Source organism: Phasianus colchicus, chromosome 1 (assembly GCF_987193195.1).
Source record: "Phasianus colchicus chromosome 1, bPhaCol1.hap1.1, whole genome shotgun sequence".
NCBI classification, from domain to species: Eukaryota; Metazoa; Chordata; class Aves; order Galliformes; family Phasianidae; genus Phasianus; species Phasianus colchicus.
Genome location: NC_143436.1, coordinates 116298533 through 116318963, shown reverse-complemented (window position 1 = coordinate 116318963; position 20431 = coordinate 116298533). Strand labels below are relative to the sequence as shown.

The 20431-nt window shown below is 36.6% G+C and overlaps 1 protein-coding gene across 12 annotated transcripts in view; it reads right to left on the bottom strand.

Annotated features, from left to right (window-relative positions):
* DMD (dystrophin) overlaps window positions 1-20431 on the bottom strand; it is a 1153352-nt gene that overhangs the window by 789614 nt on the left and 343307 nt on the right. For all 12 annotated transcript variants that reach the window (XM_090124095.1, XM_090124041.1, XM_031599265.2 and 9 more), the window contains exons 3-4: window positions 1765-1857; window positions 481-558 (exon numbers count right to left, since the gene is read on the bottom strand). In XM_090124095.1, the coding sequence (XP_089980221.1) occupies window positions 481-558; window positions 1765-1857 (171 nt within the window). The remainder of the gene's footprint in view (window positions 1-480; window positions 559-1764; window positions 1858-20431) is intronic.

Genomic DNA, 20431 nt, shown 5'->3' with positions numbered 1-20431 from the left:
AGTAAAATGGAAAGCAATTTTTATGTGAATGATTTCCTTAATGTTATGAATCCTAAGGAACACATATCAGTATAAATTTAGAAAAAAATATTGCTTAAAAAAAAAAACAAACAAAAACCAACCCTCCTTTTTTTGGACTTCTTGACTTTTAGAGATTTGTGAGTGTTTGTTTTTTTCAGGTAGTACCTCATAACCAGCTAAGGATGACTTATTGTAATAAACTTTGAAAAAGGTGTATTAAACAACATGGATAACTATAAAATTGTACACGTTGATCAGTCTTCAAATAGCATTCATTATGCATACATCATTCAAACATTTGCTGAGTAGATTTTAATCTTTGAAATACATTCCACACTGGACCTGAACCTCTAAGCATCCAAGTCACATTAACAACACTGCCTTGATTCCAGAAATTTTATTCATTAGTCCAGTATGCATTCTATAGAATATTTTGACCCAGCCCAACTGATTACTTACATTATTTCTCTGCAAAATCTGCAGTGCTTTGTTGACATTGTTCAGAGCATGAACTCTTGTGGAGCCCTTTTCTTTTGCCTATAAAGGAAATAAAATAAAATTGGAATACACTATCAGAAAATGGAATACACTATATCTAATACAAATTTTATATTACACAAATTGTTTCATATTTCATAAGTTTATATGACAATATTAGTGAGGGTATTACAATACACTGTGCATATGCACCTTCTTCATATGAAATAGAGGCAATTTTGAAACAAACTGGATCCACGGTTGGAAACTAATTTAGTATCTTGACATTTTCCAGTGAATGAATCACTGAAATGTATATAAAAATAGATAATTTCAGATTGTTTATATTCTGATTATTTTTTGCTCCATAGCACAATTCAAGAACATTACTATATCAAACAAACAGATAAGTATCAGACTGTTTGATATTTATTTACAAGTACAGTCTCTCTGGACTTAACTCTCAGACAGTTTCATCACTCTTTTATGAGAAAGATTCAAAGGAAGATTCCAAACTCACAAAGTGCAAGTAGGAACTTAAGAGACAGTAGCCAAAACCAGGTTTGATGTGTTGCTTTCGAATTCAGAGGTTGCAAGCTAGTCTGACTTTTTTGACGTGTATTACTTCAATATATGAACTATGAGTATTACATTTATTAGCAAAATATTCTAACTATATACATTAAATAATATATTTAGTTAAAATGTCTATTGATAATTGCTGAATTACAGCTAAAAACCCAAATACCTAAATGAATCAAATCTCACAGAATGAATGGCTTGGATTGGAAGGGATCTCAAGGAATCTCCAACCCCCCTGCCACATGCAGGGCCATCAACCTCCTCATTTAATGCTAGGCCAGGCTGCCCAGGGCCCCATCCAACCTGGCCGTGAACACCTCCAGGGACGGGGCATCCACAACCTCTCTGGGCAGCCTGTTCCAACACCTCACCACTCTCTCTCATAGTAAAGAACTTCCCCCTGACATCCAATCTGAATCTTCCCTCCCTCAACTTAAAATCATTCCAAATCTCATCCTTGTTTCTCTTTACCAATATATGCATACAAGCAAATTTGAGCATTTTCATGTTATATATATACCTATCAAAGATTTCCTGTCAGTTGTAGTATTTCCTCAATTTCAAATTAAAATTCAAGATACTGCTTCCATAGGGCCTCATCAGTGGAGGAAATTAACAGATAACGTATGACAACTGTTGTGAGATCGTGTCTTCAATACTGAGCAATAACATTAATATACATACAATTTTTTGGCCTGTAAGGCATTCCAAGAGCTCCAGAAGTTTTCGTCCATCTCGAAAATCATTAAAAAGATCTTCAATGCAACGTCTTCCACACTGAAATGTAACAAAGGCTTCAGTTAGTTCAAAACCAATGCAAGAATCAGCATTGCTAAATTATGGCATCCGACTATGAAAGCTGAAGAAGCCACCATCATGAAAATTTGTATATTCTACTTGTGTAAAAATACGGTGCAAATTTAAATAAATAATAAATACAAGAAATATGGCGCAATATAAGGGAGAAAAATATCTTACAACTGAACTTGTAGGATTTTCTCACATACCTGCATGTTGTAACAGGGTGCTGAGTAAAAGAGAGTGGTGCCACTAATTTTAAATACTTATGGCAAGGAATGCATCCTTCATTCCCTCTTAAACTATTGACATCATAGGTTTAATATAAGCCACTGTCATGTTCATTCAGCCAGGACAACAAACCACATTTTGGGTGCATTAAACACAGCATGTCCAGCTGGTCAAGACAGGTAATTCTTCCATTGTATTTAGTATTGGTGTGGCCTTACCCTGTGCAGCTCTGGGCTTTGCCATTTGAAGAAGATATTAAGGTCCTTGAAAACACCCAGAGGACACCAAAGCTTACAACAAGGCTGAAGATATGTCATGTGAGGGAAAGCTAAGGGCACTGGGCTGTTCAGTCTGGAGAAGAGGAGGCTGAGAGGTGACCTCAATTGCTCTCTGCAGCTCCTTGAAGAGGGGAAGCAGAGGGAGGTGCTGGGCTATGCTCCAGTGACAGGACAGGAATGGCACAAAGCTGTGCCAGGTGAGGGTAACATAGGCATGAAGCAAATGTATTTACTGTGAGGATGGTAAAATACTGGAACAGATTCCCCAGTGCAGTGGTTGAGGCCCCACTCTTGTCAGTACTCAAGCATTTTGATTATGTACTCAGTAATATGCTTTAACTATTGGTTAGCCTTCAAGAGGTCAGGTATTTGGACTGTATGACCTCTGAAGATCTCGTCCATTGAACTATTTTGTTTTGGTCTGTTTTGTTCTATTCTATTTGTGAAAAAGTGTTGCAGAACCAACCATTTGCATACATCATTACTCAAACAATTAAGCCAGAACTAAATATTAATGAAGCCTGAACATGAACTGGCCCTGCCAATTAAGGTTCACTTTAGGAGAAAAATAAGAAAAATAATTTGCCAAAAGCCAGAAAGATATAACAAGCTGAAATGTCTAACTCTTTTTCAAGTGCTAGAAGAGAACTTGGAATTACACAAAGAAAGCAAGTCATAGCTTATTCTAATGAGGGTGTGACAAAGGTCTATGTTGATAGGACATACCTGGATTTATACTGACTCAGGGCCTCATTACTGTAAGTGACTAAAAGATAATTTGTATTTCTACATATCAGCAGCAAAAGAAAAAAGGACAATGTGACAATGGTAAAAGATGATTTACTCTTCCTATTGTTAGGTTAAATTTCTGGGCTGATATTTGGACTAATGCATTAGATTTAACAATGCAGTACTATAAATCTGTATAGCTTAGTCACTTTGTAACATTTATGTGTGCCTATGTCTTTTGAAAAAAAAAATTGTTTGCACGAGCTCTACTGATAACAACAACAATAAAAAACAGTGATTGTTTTGTAGAGTGTCAAGTAATCTCACCTGTCCCTGTTATTTCTAATTTGTCAAGTTTCACAGATGCTTTGATTCATTTGAGAAAAAACTGTAATTTAATTTGCTAGAATTGACACCACGGTGACCATGATACACTGCGTATCTTCTTCTTTTACTACAAAGCAGCGTAGAATTGGGAATCCATATTACATGGAAAACATTTACTTTTCTGTTAGCAGAAAAGTTTTGGAATGCACAATACTAGCTGGGAATTAAGTAAGAACTGTATTTTTTTTTTTTTTTTCCAGAAAATGTGTTTCTTCAGAAAGTTTCTAAAACAGATAATGGAATTAAGACAGTTTCCACTGCTAGATTCATTTTGTCCCCTATCAATCAGTATTTATATATACAGCACAAAGTACAGTGCCATTGACTACTCTGGCATGACTCCCTCTTTCTCTCAATGCTGCTTTTCTGAAGTAGTACTTCTTTGAGTCCTTTCAATTTTTTTTGTAATATCTTCTTTCTGCTTCATGGAATGAACAAATCCAAAGCATCAAATATTTTCTACAGCAGTGGGGATCCTTGTTCTTTAGCCAGCTTTCACAACCTGCACTATCCATTGTAATAGATAATTTCTACTTGATACACATGCTGCCATTTGATTACTGTAAAAATTTGAAAACTAGTATTGAATAAATTCACATCTGCTTTTTAAGCCCTGCCCAATTGCTTGAAATATGAGTTTTTACTAACAAGACCGAGTGCTTACTATGATAAATAGCTTTACTAAAATGTTTCCAATGATACAAACACCACATGCCTAGTCAATTCATGCACAGTATTCCTGAAGTTGTATATTACTTATTCAATATAGCACAAATTTGAAATGCTGGCATTTGACTAAGTGGAAGAGATGTTACTTTGTTCCCTAATTTTGCAGAATTGAAGTTATTTTTGCAGAGGGAAAGAACAAAACCTAAATACTTTTAAGGGAACATTTTAGCAACTCTTTAGAAAGTGCAAGTGATCAACAGACACTTCTGTAACACCCTGGAAGAATCATGCCCCTAATGTTACTTAATCATTCTGAGAATACGAGCACGACATTTTGGTAACAATATAATTATATCATTATCATGAGGGAAAAATAGAATTGGCCGTCATAACTGCCTGTCTGTCTTCCATTTCAAACTATTCACACAGCTTTGGTTGAAATCCATCTAGGACAGATGAAAATTCTACTTGACAAAATAATGTGGGATATTTTTTTCCTTTAAGAAAGGAAACAAAGACACAGCATGGTAGCAGCTGCAGCAAGACATTTTAATTACAAATATATCACAAATAAACCTTAAAACAAAAGTTACCATTGATTTTTGAGGGTCTCGGAAGTATAGTTTCTATTAATCAGCAACTAAAAATACCTTAAGACACTCTAGGCTGCTGTCACACATCTCACCCTTACCCTTAAGAAGGCTGTGATTTTTCTGGCAATAGGGTAATTAAATCTTTGTGCTCAATAGATTGAATGTCTTCAGTAGATTGATACTGCAGTAAGTCTTCAGAAACAAAGGGCTCACAGAAGCATCAAATAAATGCACTGTATTTTCAAGGTCATTGAAAAGTGTGTTTTAAGTTGTATGTAGCTTCACAAACAACTAAAAAACAATCACAGCTAAACCTAGGCCTGTATTATAAATTTTTGATAATAGCTTTGCTTAAAACCTTTTTTTTTTTTTCTTTTTTAAGTCATGAACTATAACTGCTGCCCTGCCCTAACATGCAGAAGAATTTAAATGTTTACAAGAATCTCCTCTGCAGTTGACATGCATGATGAATTGTATTACATATACATATACATATACATATACATATACATATACATATACATATACATATACATATACATATACATATACATATACATATACATATACATAACTGCTGTAGGCTGAAATGCTGAATCAGACTTTCCCCTTATAACACTGAGGATGGAACAGGTGAGGGAAAAGAGAGAGGGTGCGGAGAGGACGGAGGAAGGACTGCAGCAACTGTGAATGAGGCACAGCAGCCTGATTGGCAGCATTTGGAAACTAGAGATAATTGTATGGTGTAACTCCATATGTAAACTACAACATTAGTTGTATACGTTAGCAAAGTAATTTTAATCTCCCTCTTCCTTACTTGCGTATTTTAGGGAGTCTGACAATTAATGGAAACACCTGGGGGTTTGGAGGAAGGAATGAGGAGGACAGTGGGAAACAATAAATGGAAGAAAGAGGAAATAATTGTTAAGCTGTTTTGTGTTTGTGTGTATATATATATATATATATATATTTAATGAAAGAAACAGTGAAGTCTTTCCAGAAGTAAGACTATAAAATAAATAAATAGATATTGGAATCTTTATGAGTAGAAAGACTCTGGGGAATTAAATACACAGCAGTGTTTTACGTATTATTTAACCTACTATCTTTGTGTTGAATAAAGGTCACAATAGACAATTCTCTTGGTTTAGCTGATATGGCCGGTTGGCAGAAACTGCTGATCTTTACATAACATAAGGAGACCTGTATGAAATCCAAGGGATTTATTCTAAAAAGAAAATCACAGAAGAATGTGATGCAGAAGGGAAGATAAGATTCCTGTTTTATTATGGATGAAATTAAACTCCCAACTTAAAAGAGAGCTCTGATGAGAATTCTGAACATACGTATACTGTATCACATGGAGAAAAGAATCTCTCAGTTACCCTGGCAAACTGCACTACTTGTAATATTACAATTACTGTGCAATGTACAATTAACAGCTCAGAAAAACAGAGCCACTTGCAGTCTCTTCCACCACATATTATAAGAGAACATGTACTTAAGAGTACTCCATGCGTTAACTCAGCCACATGTACACAGTCTATAATGCTCAGTATTCATTAGATTGAAATAACACTGAAAATGTACCAGTTATTTTCCAAACTCGGTCAGCAACTGAATCAATCCCAAGACAAAAAGCATTATTGTAAAAAACAAAAGCAGACAGAAAAGAGAGAAAAGAGAAAATTGAGAAACAGAGTGCAAGCAAGGGTCAATAGATAAATGTTGAAAATTGATTTTTTTTTTTTATTATGAATATATTTAAAAATCATAAAATGATGAATTCTATCCTATTCACCTCACTACTGTCTAATTTTTGCAATCTGTGTTCTTTCCAAAGACTCTGCAACAAATCTTTTTCTCCCTATGTACATTGAACAAATAGTCAGAAAAGGATTTAATCATGTTATTCCTCACATGCATTATGGAAAAAGTTAATATTAAAGGAATTATTGCATGAAAAGATGGTATTCTGTGAAAAGCTCTCTGTTCAGTGCTATGTGCCAACTAGTAATTATGAAAGTGACACAGAAAGGAATATCAAATAATTGAAAGCTAACTTGTATGGAGAGGGTACAAAGACATCTGTTGATGAACAGTCTCTTCTGTTACTTAGTGTTCAAAAACCATTAAGTCAAAGCTTTAAAAATTCTGAGTTTTTTCTATAACTATTGGCAAACATTATTTCTTAGAATAAGTTTGCATAAATAAATTAGCATATAGGCAAATTCTATACAAAGGGAAATAATGGGAAACAGGAAGGGAGAGGGGACAGGAAGGAAGAAGGAAGGAAAGAAGAAAGAAGAAAAAAGGAAGAGGATTATGAACAAGCCATAACTTGAATTTTCTCCCACAAGCTATCAGGATAGGAATGTACTTCTACTTCCTGAGTCTCCAACTGTCAAAATTTCAAGCAATGAGTTCATACTGATGACTCCAGCAAAAAACATGACAACAGAAGATCACAAGACAGCTATTATTTAAGGTTCTTCGTAATAAATGCATTTTTAATTATTATAAAATTTCAATATAACGTACAACTTATTTTTTCAGAAACATTATAGAGGGTAAAACTTGGTTGAGGAAAAGATCTCGGACTTCCTATTTTCTACATACTTCGACTGCACTCTTTGTACGAGGGCAAGCTAGATTCTAAGAGGATTATTACAGCAATACAAGTTGGAAGCTATTTTTTAGGCATTCCACAGTATTACTGGCTTATTATTATCAGTTCATCTGGGAAATTTAGCAACAGAAAGTATCAACAGATAAGAGACAGTCTGAATAAATTAAAGGAGAATTTGACATTGTAAAGACAGAGAATTCAAGGTTAGGCATGACAATAGACAAAAGATTTAAGATTATATTAGGCTTTAATAGGAATAATCATGTCAGAATAAAGCTAATGAATGCAAAAGTCCTTCAGACTCCAAGGAGAGTGAAGTAACTGAGACCTTAGCTTAGGACAAGGCCTTTACCTCCAGGACGGGCATAGAAACCAGGCTGCTGTGTCCAGTAGGGCACCGGTGCCCTGATGTGCCAAGCTGTGGGAGAAGACTGAGAGGTGCCTTACAGTTTGGCCATGACCTCAGTGTGCTGAATACTAAAAACAAAACAAAGACAACATGCTGCCCAGGAAGACGGGACATAGGCCACAAGGCTTCAAGTAACATTTTTAAGTCATTTTCTCTTCTGTTTGTAAACATGTAAATTTGTTGAAGGACGTCGGGAAGAAAGAAATTAAAGTTCAATTGGCTTACAGATGTTACCCTTAGCAAGACTTTAAGAATCAGCCTTTTCTTGTAGTCAATATGTTTGATGCTTCACTCTGTGAAACAATAAAGGAAAGCTATTGAGCTAATCTCAACAGGTCTTTTGAGTCATTTTTAATAAAAAAGGGATTATTAGTACTTGCTCTTACTCTGATAAATATATTAAAGGTTGAATTTCTTTCCCAGACACATTCATTTATGGTTCATTCAGTTCTGCTGGGAAGTTCCATGAAACTGACTGACATTTCCTTTCACTGATGCTGGATTACTACTAAAGCATCAAAAGATATTGTTCTTGTCTTCCAGAGGGAAGAACAATGCACCAGGCACAGTTTAATTAGGCCACAGCTTTACAGGCTCATGGGAAACCAAGCTGAGCAATTACTCTGGCAGTGTAAGCTGTCATTCCTCCCTTCATCCTTCTCCTGATAGAAAATGGAGGCTTTTCCTTCTTCTGCAGCTGAAACTCTACACCAGCCATTTCTGAGTCACACATTGCAAACTTAACCCTTATACAGGGATGAAGGGGAAGGTCTTACTAATTATCTGAAGGAAATTCATAGTTGGGAGAAAAGACACATGCTCCCAGAGCAGAAGCCAGTCATCCCCAAATTCTAACACCCTCCCAGTACTTCAGTTCTCCAAGTTATTTCCCCCTCAACACAGTCAGTGCACTTTTGTAGTGTTATTGCAGAGAAGGGTACTCACACATTTTTAAGTTTCTGAAGAACACTTTGTTATTTCAGTTTTAAGATACATCACAAAACCTCACTGAAGGAGCTATACATATTCCAAACAGGAAATGCAGATGTAAAGATAGACATGTTAGTGTAGCTAATCACTGGTTTTCTTAGCATGCCAAAATTTGTTTCTCTACATTAACTGCAAATTAAAGAAGCAGCAAATAAATTTATCATAGTAATCAAAACCTTGTCTGCTTTTTGAGACAGACAGCACTCAATGAAGTTCTGCACAACCCCAAGGCATACTGCTTACCAAAAAAGGACAGGGGTGTGTGGGAAGTTCTGATGTCAGAGAAGCAGAAGAGCTCAACAGGTGAAGAGCAGCCTCACCAAAGCCTCCAGTTATTGCTCAGGCTATGCAGATAATCTATGTTATCTCCTCAGTATAGTTTATCATACGCTTCTGAAGCCAGAATATAAGGCCTTCACAGGCACAACATGTAAAACTGCTTTTTTTGTAATGTCTTCTATTTTACCTTTCCATCATTGAATTCCACTATAAGATTAATTATGTGATAATTAAAATAACAGAAGTTTCATCATATGTAACTGAACTTTCTGAAATTATCTTTCAATGCTCACCATCCCTGGGAATGCTTAAATTCATGAAACTGAATTATTTTCTCTGTTCTGAAAGCAAAGGGAACTCTTTATTTATTAATTAGACACATGACATTTTAAAAGACAAACTTTTATTCTATTTTCAAATGAAGTTTCCTTATGAGGTTTGTTCAGCACAACTTAAATTCACTTTAATTAGCCATTCTATCTTATCTATTAACACAATTTGAAAATGAGATTTTGAAATGAATCACATCACTAACCAGATTATTTTTTCCTGATCCAGAATATTGCATTTTTCATAAGAAAGAAATTAGATTAAGAACAGATATTAATTGTAATGGCATAATAATATTAAAAAAAAAACCTGAAGTTCTGTTTTGAACAACATAATAAAATCTACTTATATGGTCTCTAATTAGAGCAGGAAAAATGACATCACCAGCAGTTTTTAATAGGGCTACAATAAATAATCTTCCAGAAAGGTATATAATCCATAATGTCAATTGCTAAAATTGAAAGAACTAATTTCAGTGATTTTAATAGTACTTTTCAAAAACGTTAACTATCCCCATAGAAGAAAACATTAAATAAATTGACATTGTTTACTATGTGCAGACCATAAACAAGGAAATCAAAGCATAAGCAATGTTTTAAGCACAGTATGGTGGGCCAGTTCTAAGCTGACTTGGATGGTATAATCAACTCTGAGTGTCACACCCGAGTGTGACAGGTTATAAATCTTCAGATATCTGTTAATACTGAAATAAACAAAAGCTCATTTTTTCATATATGACGTATACACATAATCACTCAATCACAGAATATCCCAAGTTGTAAAGAACCCACAAGGATCACTGAATCAAGCTCCTGGCTCCACACAGGACCACCCAAAGCCTATGTCTGAGAGTGGTGACCAAACATTCCCAGAACTGCAGCACTGGAGGCCATGCCCACCGCCCTGTGGTGCAGACCCTTTCCCTGACCCCCAGCTGCCCCTCCCCTGACACAGCTCCATGCCGTTCCCTTGGGCCCTGTCACTGTGACAGGAGAGCTCAGTGCTGCTCCTCTGACCCCCTTGTGAGGAGCTACAGCTGCCATGAGGCCTCCTCTTCTCTGGGCTAATCAAAGCCAGGGACTTCAGCCATCTCTATAGCTCTCCTTAGGATGCTAAGACTTTCATGTCCTTCTTATGTTTTTGGCACCCCAACCTGCACACAGTGCTCGAGGTGAGGCTGGACCAGACAGCACAGTGGGACAATCTTTCCCTGACCTGGTGGCAGTGCTAAGCCTGACGAAGCCCAGGGCACAGATGGCCCTTCTGGCTCCCAGGGCACACCGCTCACTCAGTTTCAACTTGACACCAACTGGAACCCACAGATCCCTTCTCATGGAGCTGCTCTTCAGCTCCTCATCCTCTAGTCTGTACACAGAACCAGGGCTGCCCCATCCCAGGTGCAGAACCCAACATTTGTTCTTCCTCATGCGGATGGTAACCACTACCAAATTTGTCAAGATCCTGGTGCAAGGCTTCTCTATCCTCAAGAAGTCAATGTTTCTCTCAATTTAGCATCATCCATGAATTTACTTAATATAATTTCCAGATCTTTATTGGAATCACTGATGAAAACACTGTCCACCAAAGAGCCCCAGCATCAGCTGCTGCCTCTTCCTTCTCTGTTCCCAATCCCCATCCTTCTCCAAGGCCTGTCTGTTCCTCTAATAAAAAACTAAGATTACTGCCCTTGTGCAAGAATCAATGTGTAAGTGTTTGTTTCATGAAAGGTAACTGTCACATTTCGAGTGTCATTTTAACCAAGATGCAAATCAGTTGGGGAAAAAAAAAAAAAGACAAAATCAGTTCAAAGATGATGGGAACAGATATTTAAGCCTTCTTCCACTCCTCGCTTGATCCACAAACCTAAACTGACCATCCAGATCATTCACACTCCTATCATTTAGGAATGTGATGCATTTTGAAATAGATTTTCAGTACTGTTACTAATAGGAACCTGACTTAGTAGCATAAACATTAAAAAAAGCAATTATCTTCCAAGCTTTCCATCAGTCAGAACAAAAAAGAAAAAGGGAAAAAAGAAAAAGAAAAAAGAAAAAAAAACAAAAACAAAAAACACAAAAACGGCGAGGGGACTGCCAAAGCTTAAATTAATAGAACAAGGACTAACTGGTTTTAAAAAACCCACTAAGCTCATGCTCACTAAGTATGATACCACGTACAATAACTCATTGAGTATTTATTGTACTAAGTTTCTATTTGGTAAGCAGTGAATGCACAATGTTGACTTCTACTGCTATTCTTCAAAACAGCACAAAGCTTACAGTGATATTCAAAATAAATCTGGGAGCTATATTTTTCACCAGATTAATTTAGCCAGCTAATGTTACTGAAGCATTTATTATTTTCCTGTACACTGCTGTTCAAGGTCATTGAAGACTGGATGAGTAACAATGGATGAAAAGAAATCTTTTGAAAGCAGGTATGAACATACACTCAGCATGTTCCTACAAGATTTGAAGAATGAGTTACAAGTTCAGAGTCAAGGATAGGAGCTTGCCTTTCGAAAGTGCAGCTAGCTTCACTAAATCTAGTAATTTGCCTGCAATGAACTTCCTTTTGCAAGTATGCATGCAATTGTTCTTCCCACTAGTAACTAATTTTACTGAAAATATTATGGCAGGAGTAACTGTCTTTAAAAAATGGAATGTTAATTATGTTTACATGTTCAAAAGCACTTCTACTTTTTTTTTTTTTTTTTTTTTTTTTTTAGTTTATACTGGTCAGAGATTTATAACAGTATTTTTAAAAAGTGCAAACTGCACAGAAGAAAATGCAGGGTTTCTTGAAAGTAAGACCTTTTCAATGGAGGAGCACAAGCTGGATCCAGCTGATGTCAACTGCAACATTTCTGGCTAACACGTTCATTTAAGATAGCATAGTTCCACAGCAGACATCTTCCAGAAAAGCTTGTTATTCAAGATTATTTTTTTTCCCACATATGTCTAATAGAAAACAGAAGAAAGGGAATGTCTTTAGCCTTGACTAAAATCATAAAGATTATTATAAAATCATGTACAGTAGAGAAATTTTCTTCTGAAATTTTTGTCTTCTGGATTACGAAAGGGCAGCTTCTGTCCTTACTAAGAGGACAGTTTAAAATTTACACAATGAGGTACTGAATACTGCATGAACTGAATTATTCATATGAAGATACACAGTAAAGTTCTTTTATAGTGAGTTTGGATTTTACCTTTATTGAGGGAGAGGCTTTAGCAAAACTAAAAATAAATTTGGAGATATAATTTATAAGGCTAAAGTTACTTCGGGAGCCCTTCAGGTACATAAAATCACATCTGAGAATGCGATGTAAGGACGAGGACAACAGTTATAAGGATCTCAATAATTTACAGTCTCAGAGAATGTACCCTCCTGATTCCTAAACTGGACAATTGGACAAATCTAAATCATCACAGCAAGCTGCTCTCAGTTAGCTCAGATTGTCTTTGTTTATGAAGGAAGAGTGAGAGAAAGACAAACATTCTGGCATGCTTCTACTGCTGCTAACTCCTACTTTTTTGTTGTTTGTTTTCTATTAAACTTTCCTGGTTCAGAAACACTTGACCTATTTATATATATATTTATATATGTGTATGTATTTAGCAAAGATAACAAAGGGATGCTGAAAGGGAATAAGGGTAGCACACAGAAACAAATTAAATAATAGAATGATGTATTCAGTCTTTGCCAGTGAAAAATCAATCTCAAGAACAAACATACAAGTATTTTGGTTGCTGAATCCAAACCACAAAATCTTATTGCATCCGAGGTAGTACTGCTTTCAACCAGTCTTATTTTCATTGACTCACCAGAAGCTTCAATGACACACAAGCAGATGACTCATGCTCCTTTCTAAAGAATCACAAACTGTAGTCAAATTCATTACATTTCCTGGCACATACACACAGTCAGTCACCATCATCTTTCTATGCTGAACAGCTAAATACTTATTTGCTCTCAATATTTCCATTTAAAGCTGTAGGAACAGTAAAATCCATGCAACCGCATCTGAGCTGACTATCATTTTAACCTGGTGAAAAGGGCAACCCAATATTAACTTGTGCAGAACGAAGTTACTCCATTAACTTAAGTGCCAGAGGGACTATGCTTGTACTTGCTGGCCTGTATTGAAGCCTAACAGAGTAGAAGGGTTTACTGCATGTTTATTACAGCTAAGAACTGTTCAGGGAGTTTCCCTACATTTACTGTACCTTTTTTTTTTTTTTTTTCCCCAACAAAAACTGAGAGGGATACCTAATATAAATGCCATGTTTAAAAGAGCAAGTATTCCTGCTCTGCTTGAGCTCAAGTAGGAGGCTAGAATGGATTATTTCACTTCTTTCTTTTCTCAAGAAGTCAAGCATAGCTCTACAGAAACTGACAAACTGCCCACAGTTTGCCTTAGAACTTCTTCTATACAAAATACAGTTATCTAAGCAGATGTGAATACTGAACTGCTACGTTTTTAAAAAAGTAAGCACAACCTTCTCTTGAATTTATACTAAAAACTGTTAGACCACTGGCTGCTGTACAGGCCGTCTTCCACACACAAGATCTCAAGACATTCAGAAGGAAATCTCAGAACTGAAAATGTAGCAGGAGAATAGTACTTTAAAGGGAAGCAGCAGAATATATGAGACATACTGAGACCGCTGCAAATGAGGACATTCTAAGACAACTTCTATCTCCTCAAATTTGGATGATCAGATTCTACGTATTTTTTCAAATAAATGAAGTGCTAACTACTAGCAATAGTAAAAGACATTTGGATTAAATAGTAAACCGTTGCTTTAATCAGCACTTCTGCACATAACTGCTGGCAAAAAAGTATTTAACTCTTTAATTATGTTTAACACCATTATAACAAGATCCACTGACATGACTACTGACAGGTTGAATGTAGATGTATCTCATATCACAACAGATAATGATGGTAAAGTCAGTGAGAATGACTGGCAGATGTTGCTTTTGTAATGTCTGCCAATAAATGAGCCAGACTCCAAAGGAACTTACGTACTTACTTCCATTTGTGAATCTCGATCCCTGTTTATATAATTCACAATAATAGTATGAGCTGAATCGTACCAGTCATTAAAAATTCACTGTAGAACTGTGAATTAACAAAACAAAATTGAGGAGACTTTGTCTTCTACCTTCTATTTTTGTTTAGTAATAGTTCATGAAATAACTTAGATTTTCAGCTTCAGAACTTTTTACTGGATTATACCAGCTACTGTGCCTATTATTTAGCTACTTTAAAATATATATAATTAATACTGATATCACAGGATTTAATTCTAATCTAAACTGTAGTAACCATTTGTTTGGCACTGTTATAAAAATAGGAGCTAAAACAGTAGCATCCAACTTGCAGATACACAAAGGACATAGGTGAAGGCAACCAGTCTACAAATACACAACAACCACATGAAGACAGCAAAACAGCAAAATAAACTTGCATCAAGAGGTATCACTCACTTGAATGAGGAAGAATAGGTGGGTTCTGACATATGGAAAGAGGAATTAATGCTTAGACCAGTCAGGTTTTGATGCATGAAAAATCACATACAAGAAGTACGCCACAGAACTTGGGGGAAAGAGCTTTGGTTTCCTGGCTTGTGCTGCCATACCAATGCCAGCACAATACATGACCAGGACAATGTAGGAGTATTGAGAGAAAGCAGGTTAGACACAATTCATGGCTTTATGCAGTTCATGATGTTTAACCTCATCTGCTCCTATGCATGTTAATTAGATATTTAGCCTCCAATCCACATCAGTGCTAATTAGAATGTGTTATTTACTGCAGAGCGTAGGCTTGCTCAGGCAACTGCCTGACGTTAATTATTCTTTGAATGCTGGAATTTAAATCCAAAAATGTAAAAAATGTATGAATAATGCCAGTTTTGTGCAGTGTCAAACAGTTTTACATCAGTGAGGACTATAATGAACCTTTATTCTGAGATACTTACAAAATAAAGATAATGTTTTGCTACACTGTTTATTGCTTTCCAAATTTCAAAGCCTCCGAATTCAGAAAACTGTTTAAACAAGCTATAGAAAATCTAGATGTTCTGTTCCTCCTAAATGATTTAAACACCAAAGAATGTTAAGAGATTGTAGCCTGGGGACATATGGCATCTTCAGATTTTACTTTTTCCTAGAATGGAATAAAATTTTGAGCAGATTCTGAAGTATTTTCAACAGTTCCCATTCCCATAGAGAAAGACAGAGAGACAGAGAGAGAGAGAGAGTTGTGGTACTTCTAATTTAAAGCTCTTCCACAGCACTTCAACAGCCTGAATGCAAGTCTGATGCTAGAGGGAGTTCTGCTACAGCCCTCAGGGAGCCCAACACTGAACTTTCAAAAAGGCTACATACTCTGGTAACAGTTTGAAATCCTACAAATATGCTTCTGTTATCGTATCAAGTTGACAAATGGGACAAATGGGGAACAAAGCTCACTGAGTTTCAATCCTTGCCTCACTGAACTTTCAGACACTGTAGCTGTAAACAACTTGTGAAAGCTTGTATGGAAATATTAAGAACAGTAGACAGTATTTCTCTGTTTTACCAAAATCAATACAGAAGCACCAAGGTCGGAAAACATCTCCAAGATCATCCAGTCCAACTGTCCATCTACCACCAATAATGCCAACTAACCATGTCCCTCAATACAACATGTAGACATTTCTTCAGCACCTTCAAGGACAGTGATTCCACCACTTCCCAGGGCAGCCCGTTCCAGCACCTGACCTTTTGGAGAAGAAATTTTTCTAAAACAGTTGTTGCAAGACAGATCCCCTTCACCCCTTATTCCAAATACACTCATCTCATATGCTTTGTGGGTTTGTTTGTTTGTTTGTTTTCCATACATCTCCACTAGGACTAGATGGAGGGGAATGAAAGGGAAAGGAGAAGTCCATGAAGCCAGAAGGAGGAATTCTAAGAGCCACACGAAGAATGAGCTGTATTTAATTAAAAAAAAGGAAAAGTGGCCACAAATGATACAGTGGTAGGGATACAAAATTAAATCCCATAGCACGATTGAAGGTTTTGCCTGTGTTTAATGTCATCGTTATTAAAGGCATAAAGAATAGAGTAAATCAATGTTAATAAAGTCCAATCAAGTCCATTAGGCAAGATGGTACAAGTAGTCATTTATATTAAAAAGTACCTCATCTAAGTGGCTAGCAGACGTGGAGAACTCAGTGACACATCAGCAGAGCTTTCTCCATGTAGCTGTAAGAGTGTGGCACTTTTTTAAATACTGGTAAGAAATGCCATAATTATAAATATATCTTTATATTATAAAATCATAATTAAAAAATATAAATGCATGTAACAACAAATCAGAATTTCTGAAATGCATAAAAATATCTTAAATGCAATAATTAAAAGACAGAAATGAGATGACAGTAAGAATGTTTCAGCACAAAGATAACTGTTTTAAAATCCTGACATTTCATTGCTTTTAATTAGCTAAAGTGAATGTACAGTAAATTGAAAACATATCAGTAATCAAATGCGCATTTCAAAATGTGAGTGATGCTTTGACTAATAGCTTTCTACTCACTCAAACATTTGCTCTCAGCTCTGCACTTGCTGGTTCACTGACATTTTAGAACAATTAGGCATTAAGAGAGCTCCAGTAAAAAGTAGCTGTTGCTTTGACTGCAAATCACTTAAAACATATTTAAATACATGTGAATCAAACCTCTTTGCAATAATCTACTGTATGTCAATTAATTCCTCCTTAAAGGAAGTGTAAAATTTATTATCTAAGCTCACAGTTTTCAAGAATGGAATGGTCCATGTGTTGCCTCAAAAATAAGGGTGGATATACTTCCATATAGATGACTATGAGAGCACATAGTGCTCTGAGTTCTTAGAGCATCCTCTCTACACAGCTAAGTATAATCTCAAGACTTCTTTAACATCCATGTGGTTTCACATCTATGCAGAGAGCATATAAAGGCTCATTTCACTGAGTGTGCAGTGGAGAACATATCACAACAAAACAATAGAGTTACTATTCTGTTACACAGTGTTTAAATCTCATACCATAGGTTAGTAGAGTAACAGTGCTTCAGCTGGGGCCTTGGGAACTAATGGATGTATGAAGAATGTGAAGGTCAGTTGCAGCTTCTGGAGAAGTGACCTTAAGATCCTGAGAGAAGCAAACAAGACAAATAACAGCACTAATTTGCTGTTCTTGAAGAATGCAGATTTAATATTGTTCAGGGATTCCTGGAAACATTCAAGACTTGACAAGGCAATAAGCAACCTGATCTGAGTTGACCCAGTTCTGAGCTCTAACTGCAACTACTTCTCCCTTTTGGACAGAATTTTCGTTAAGTGTTGCATGCTGCCTATAAAAATAAATCAGATTCTTAGCCCCCACTCGATGGAAACTCATTTCCTGAAGCAAGAGAATGAAACCACAATACGGTAAAGTTTTGTTGTTGTTGTTGTTGTTGTTGTTATTTTAATAAAAATTCTATGAGAGTCCCAGTTTCATCTGAATAATTCTTACAAGCCCTGATTTTGGGGCTGGAATATTTCAGACTGACAATCATAGAGGTAAGCCAAAGGCCCTTCTACATGCTAAATATTCAGTCCCCAGATAACCTTAATAATTTTACATGGATGAATAATTAATCAGAAGAAGGGTGGCCAGCAGGGACAGGAAAGTGATTGTCCCCCTCTACTCTGCTCTTGTGAGGCCCCATCTGGAGTACTGTGTCCGGGTCTGGAGCCCCCAGTACAAAAAAGACAGGGAGGTGTTGGAGAGGGTCCAGAGGAGGGCCACAAAGATGATTAGGCGACTGGAGTCCCTATGAGGACAGGCTGAGGGAGCTGGGCTTGTTCAGCCTGGAGAAAAGAAGGCTGTGGGGTGACCTCATTGCAGCCTTTCAGTACCTAAAGGGAGCCTACAAACAGGAGGGGAATCAACTCTTTGAAAGGGTAGATAACAGCAGGACAAGGGGAAATGGTTTGAAGTTGAGGGAAGGGAGATTTAGGTTAGGTGTCAGGGGGAAGTTCTTTACTATGAGAGTGGTGAGGTGCTGGAACAGGCTGAGGCTGTGGATGCCCCATCCCTGGAGGTGTTCAAGGCCAGGTTGGATGGGTCCCTAGGCAGCCTGGTCTAGTATTAAATGGGGAAGTTGGTAGCAGGGAATTTGGAGATTCATGATCCTTGAGGTCCCTTCCAACCCTGGCCATTCTGTGATTCTGTGAAAAGGATTATTTTAGTGATGTTCTCCAATAAATAGATAATCTATAAGGTGAGAACAAGATGGGGGAATAAACAGGCCTGAGAACACTTAAGGAAAATCTAAACATAAAAAGAAATATACAAGACCATCTGGTTTCACATTCAATGTAAGAACTATACCAGCAACTTCAAAACATAAATCCTATTTAGTACCACAAGTAGTTTTAAAACATTTTTTGCATTATTCATCTTATGTGTGTAGCAGCAATTTGCCTTCAAGCTACAAACCAGTGAATTAAATTTATGAATAATTAAAACGGGTTTCCATTTTGTTGTAAATGAAATTCCACTTTTACGGGCAGATCATTCTTTGCACCAAGTTACCTCTAAGGAAAGCAGAATCCCATAGACAGAGAAAGACAATTGGCAGGGACAGATGCACATATTGCTCCATCAGGCTATGGACTCCATAGCGAGACAGAAAGACCAAACCCAGTGGAAAAGGGCTGCACGTACAACTGGACCTGTTCAGTCACCTATCTGCACATGAAAAGATAGGTTGCTCAGATCTGCAGCATTCATTAAAAGACCTCCACAGTCATTAGTAACTTGAACAGACAATAGTGTTCAACTGCACCTTGCACCACCTGCCAGCAGGAGTTGGAAAAGCCTGGGAAGAGGCAGGTGGCAGCTGTAGTGTGGACAGAAGGAGATGTTTCTTCAGCCAGTGTTCAGTGAAGCTTCAGAAAATCGCATCAGCAGAGATCTCTGATGCTGAAATTGACCTGAATGTAAGTAGTCACTAAGCAAGTTCACAGAAGAGCAATTACTCCATTAACACTAAAGGTTAGTAAGCCCAGAAAGCCACTGGATTAGAGGATATGAAGATATGTGACTTGCAACTGTTAGATAGTACAGGTTACTGGAAGAAACAGATCATGACATGTTTGCTCTGCTGATTATTTTTCCATAGTCTTCTGTTTCTAGACACTGTTAGAGAGAGGATATGACCTGTGTTGCTCAATAACCTTTTTTATCCTGGGAATTGTCTGTATTTGTAAAGCATTTTTTCTATGTTTGTAACTAAGCCTGCAGCTGTCTGAAGTTTTTAGCTATGGGGCCTAACCTATTTTTTGGCACAAAAAGGTTAATTCCATTTTCTTAAACTATTGTTTAGGTTCTTATATTTAGGTACCATATATACCTTTTCAACATGCATATTCAGGGCCCCACTGAAATCCACTGTGAAAGCTACATTCATTTTGTCAAATATCTATTCTGCCAGAACTTATGACATTATTATTATTATTATTTGTAATTTCCAAGCTTTTCCAAGTTAGAGGTTGAAAAAAATTACCTTACCTGGAGGTTTTGTGAACAGTCCATGAATAGTCAATCAATTGAAAATATAGATTTACTGCTGAATCTCCAGTATCATACCATATTACCCTATTTTAAAACTCTACAATTATTTGGATTAATGGAGCCAAGATTTCTAAGTGTATGTGATTTAAGAACATAATCCTTTATAAAAATCATAATCTTAGCCTGCTAAATATGAAACTCTGTAAAAGGAAAATGGCATCTTGGAATCTGAGCATTCTCAAATCTTCAGTGCCAAAACTCTACGAAAAATCATAAATACATATATTTGCACACTCGTTTAAAAATCCTTTATTGTTCACTAGACTCTTATGCCACCCTCTTTCTTTGACAGCAGGATCTTAAAACTTTAAGTATTAAGCAGCTGGAAATTATAAACAGAGGGAAGGCTTATGCAAACTCTTTCACCCT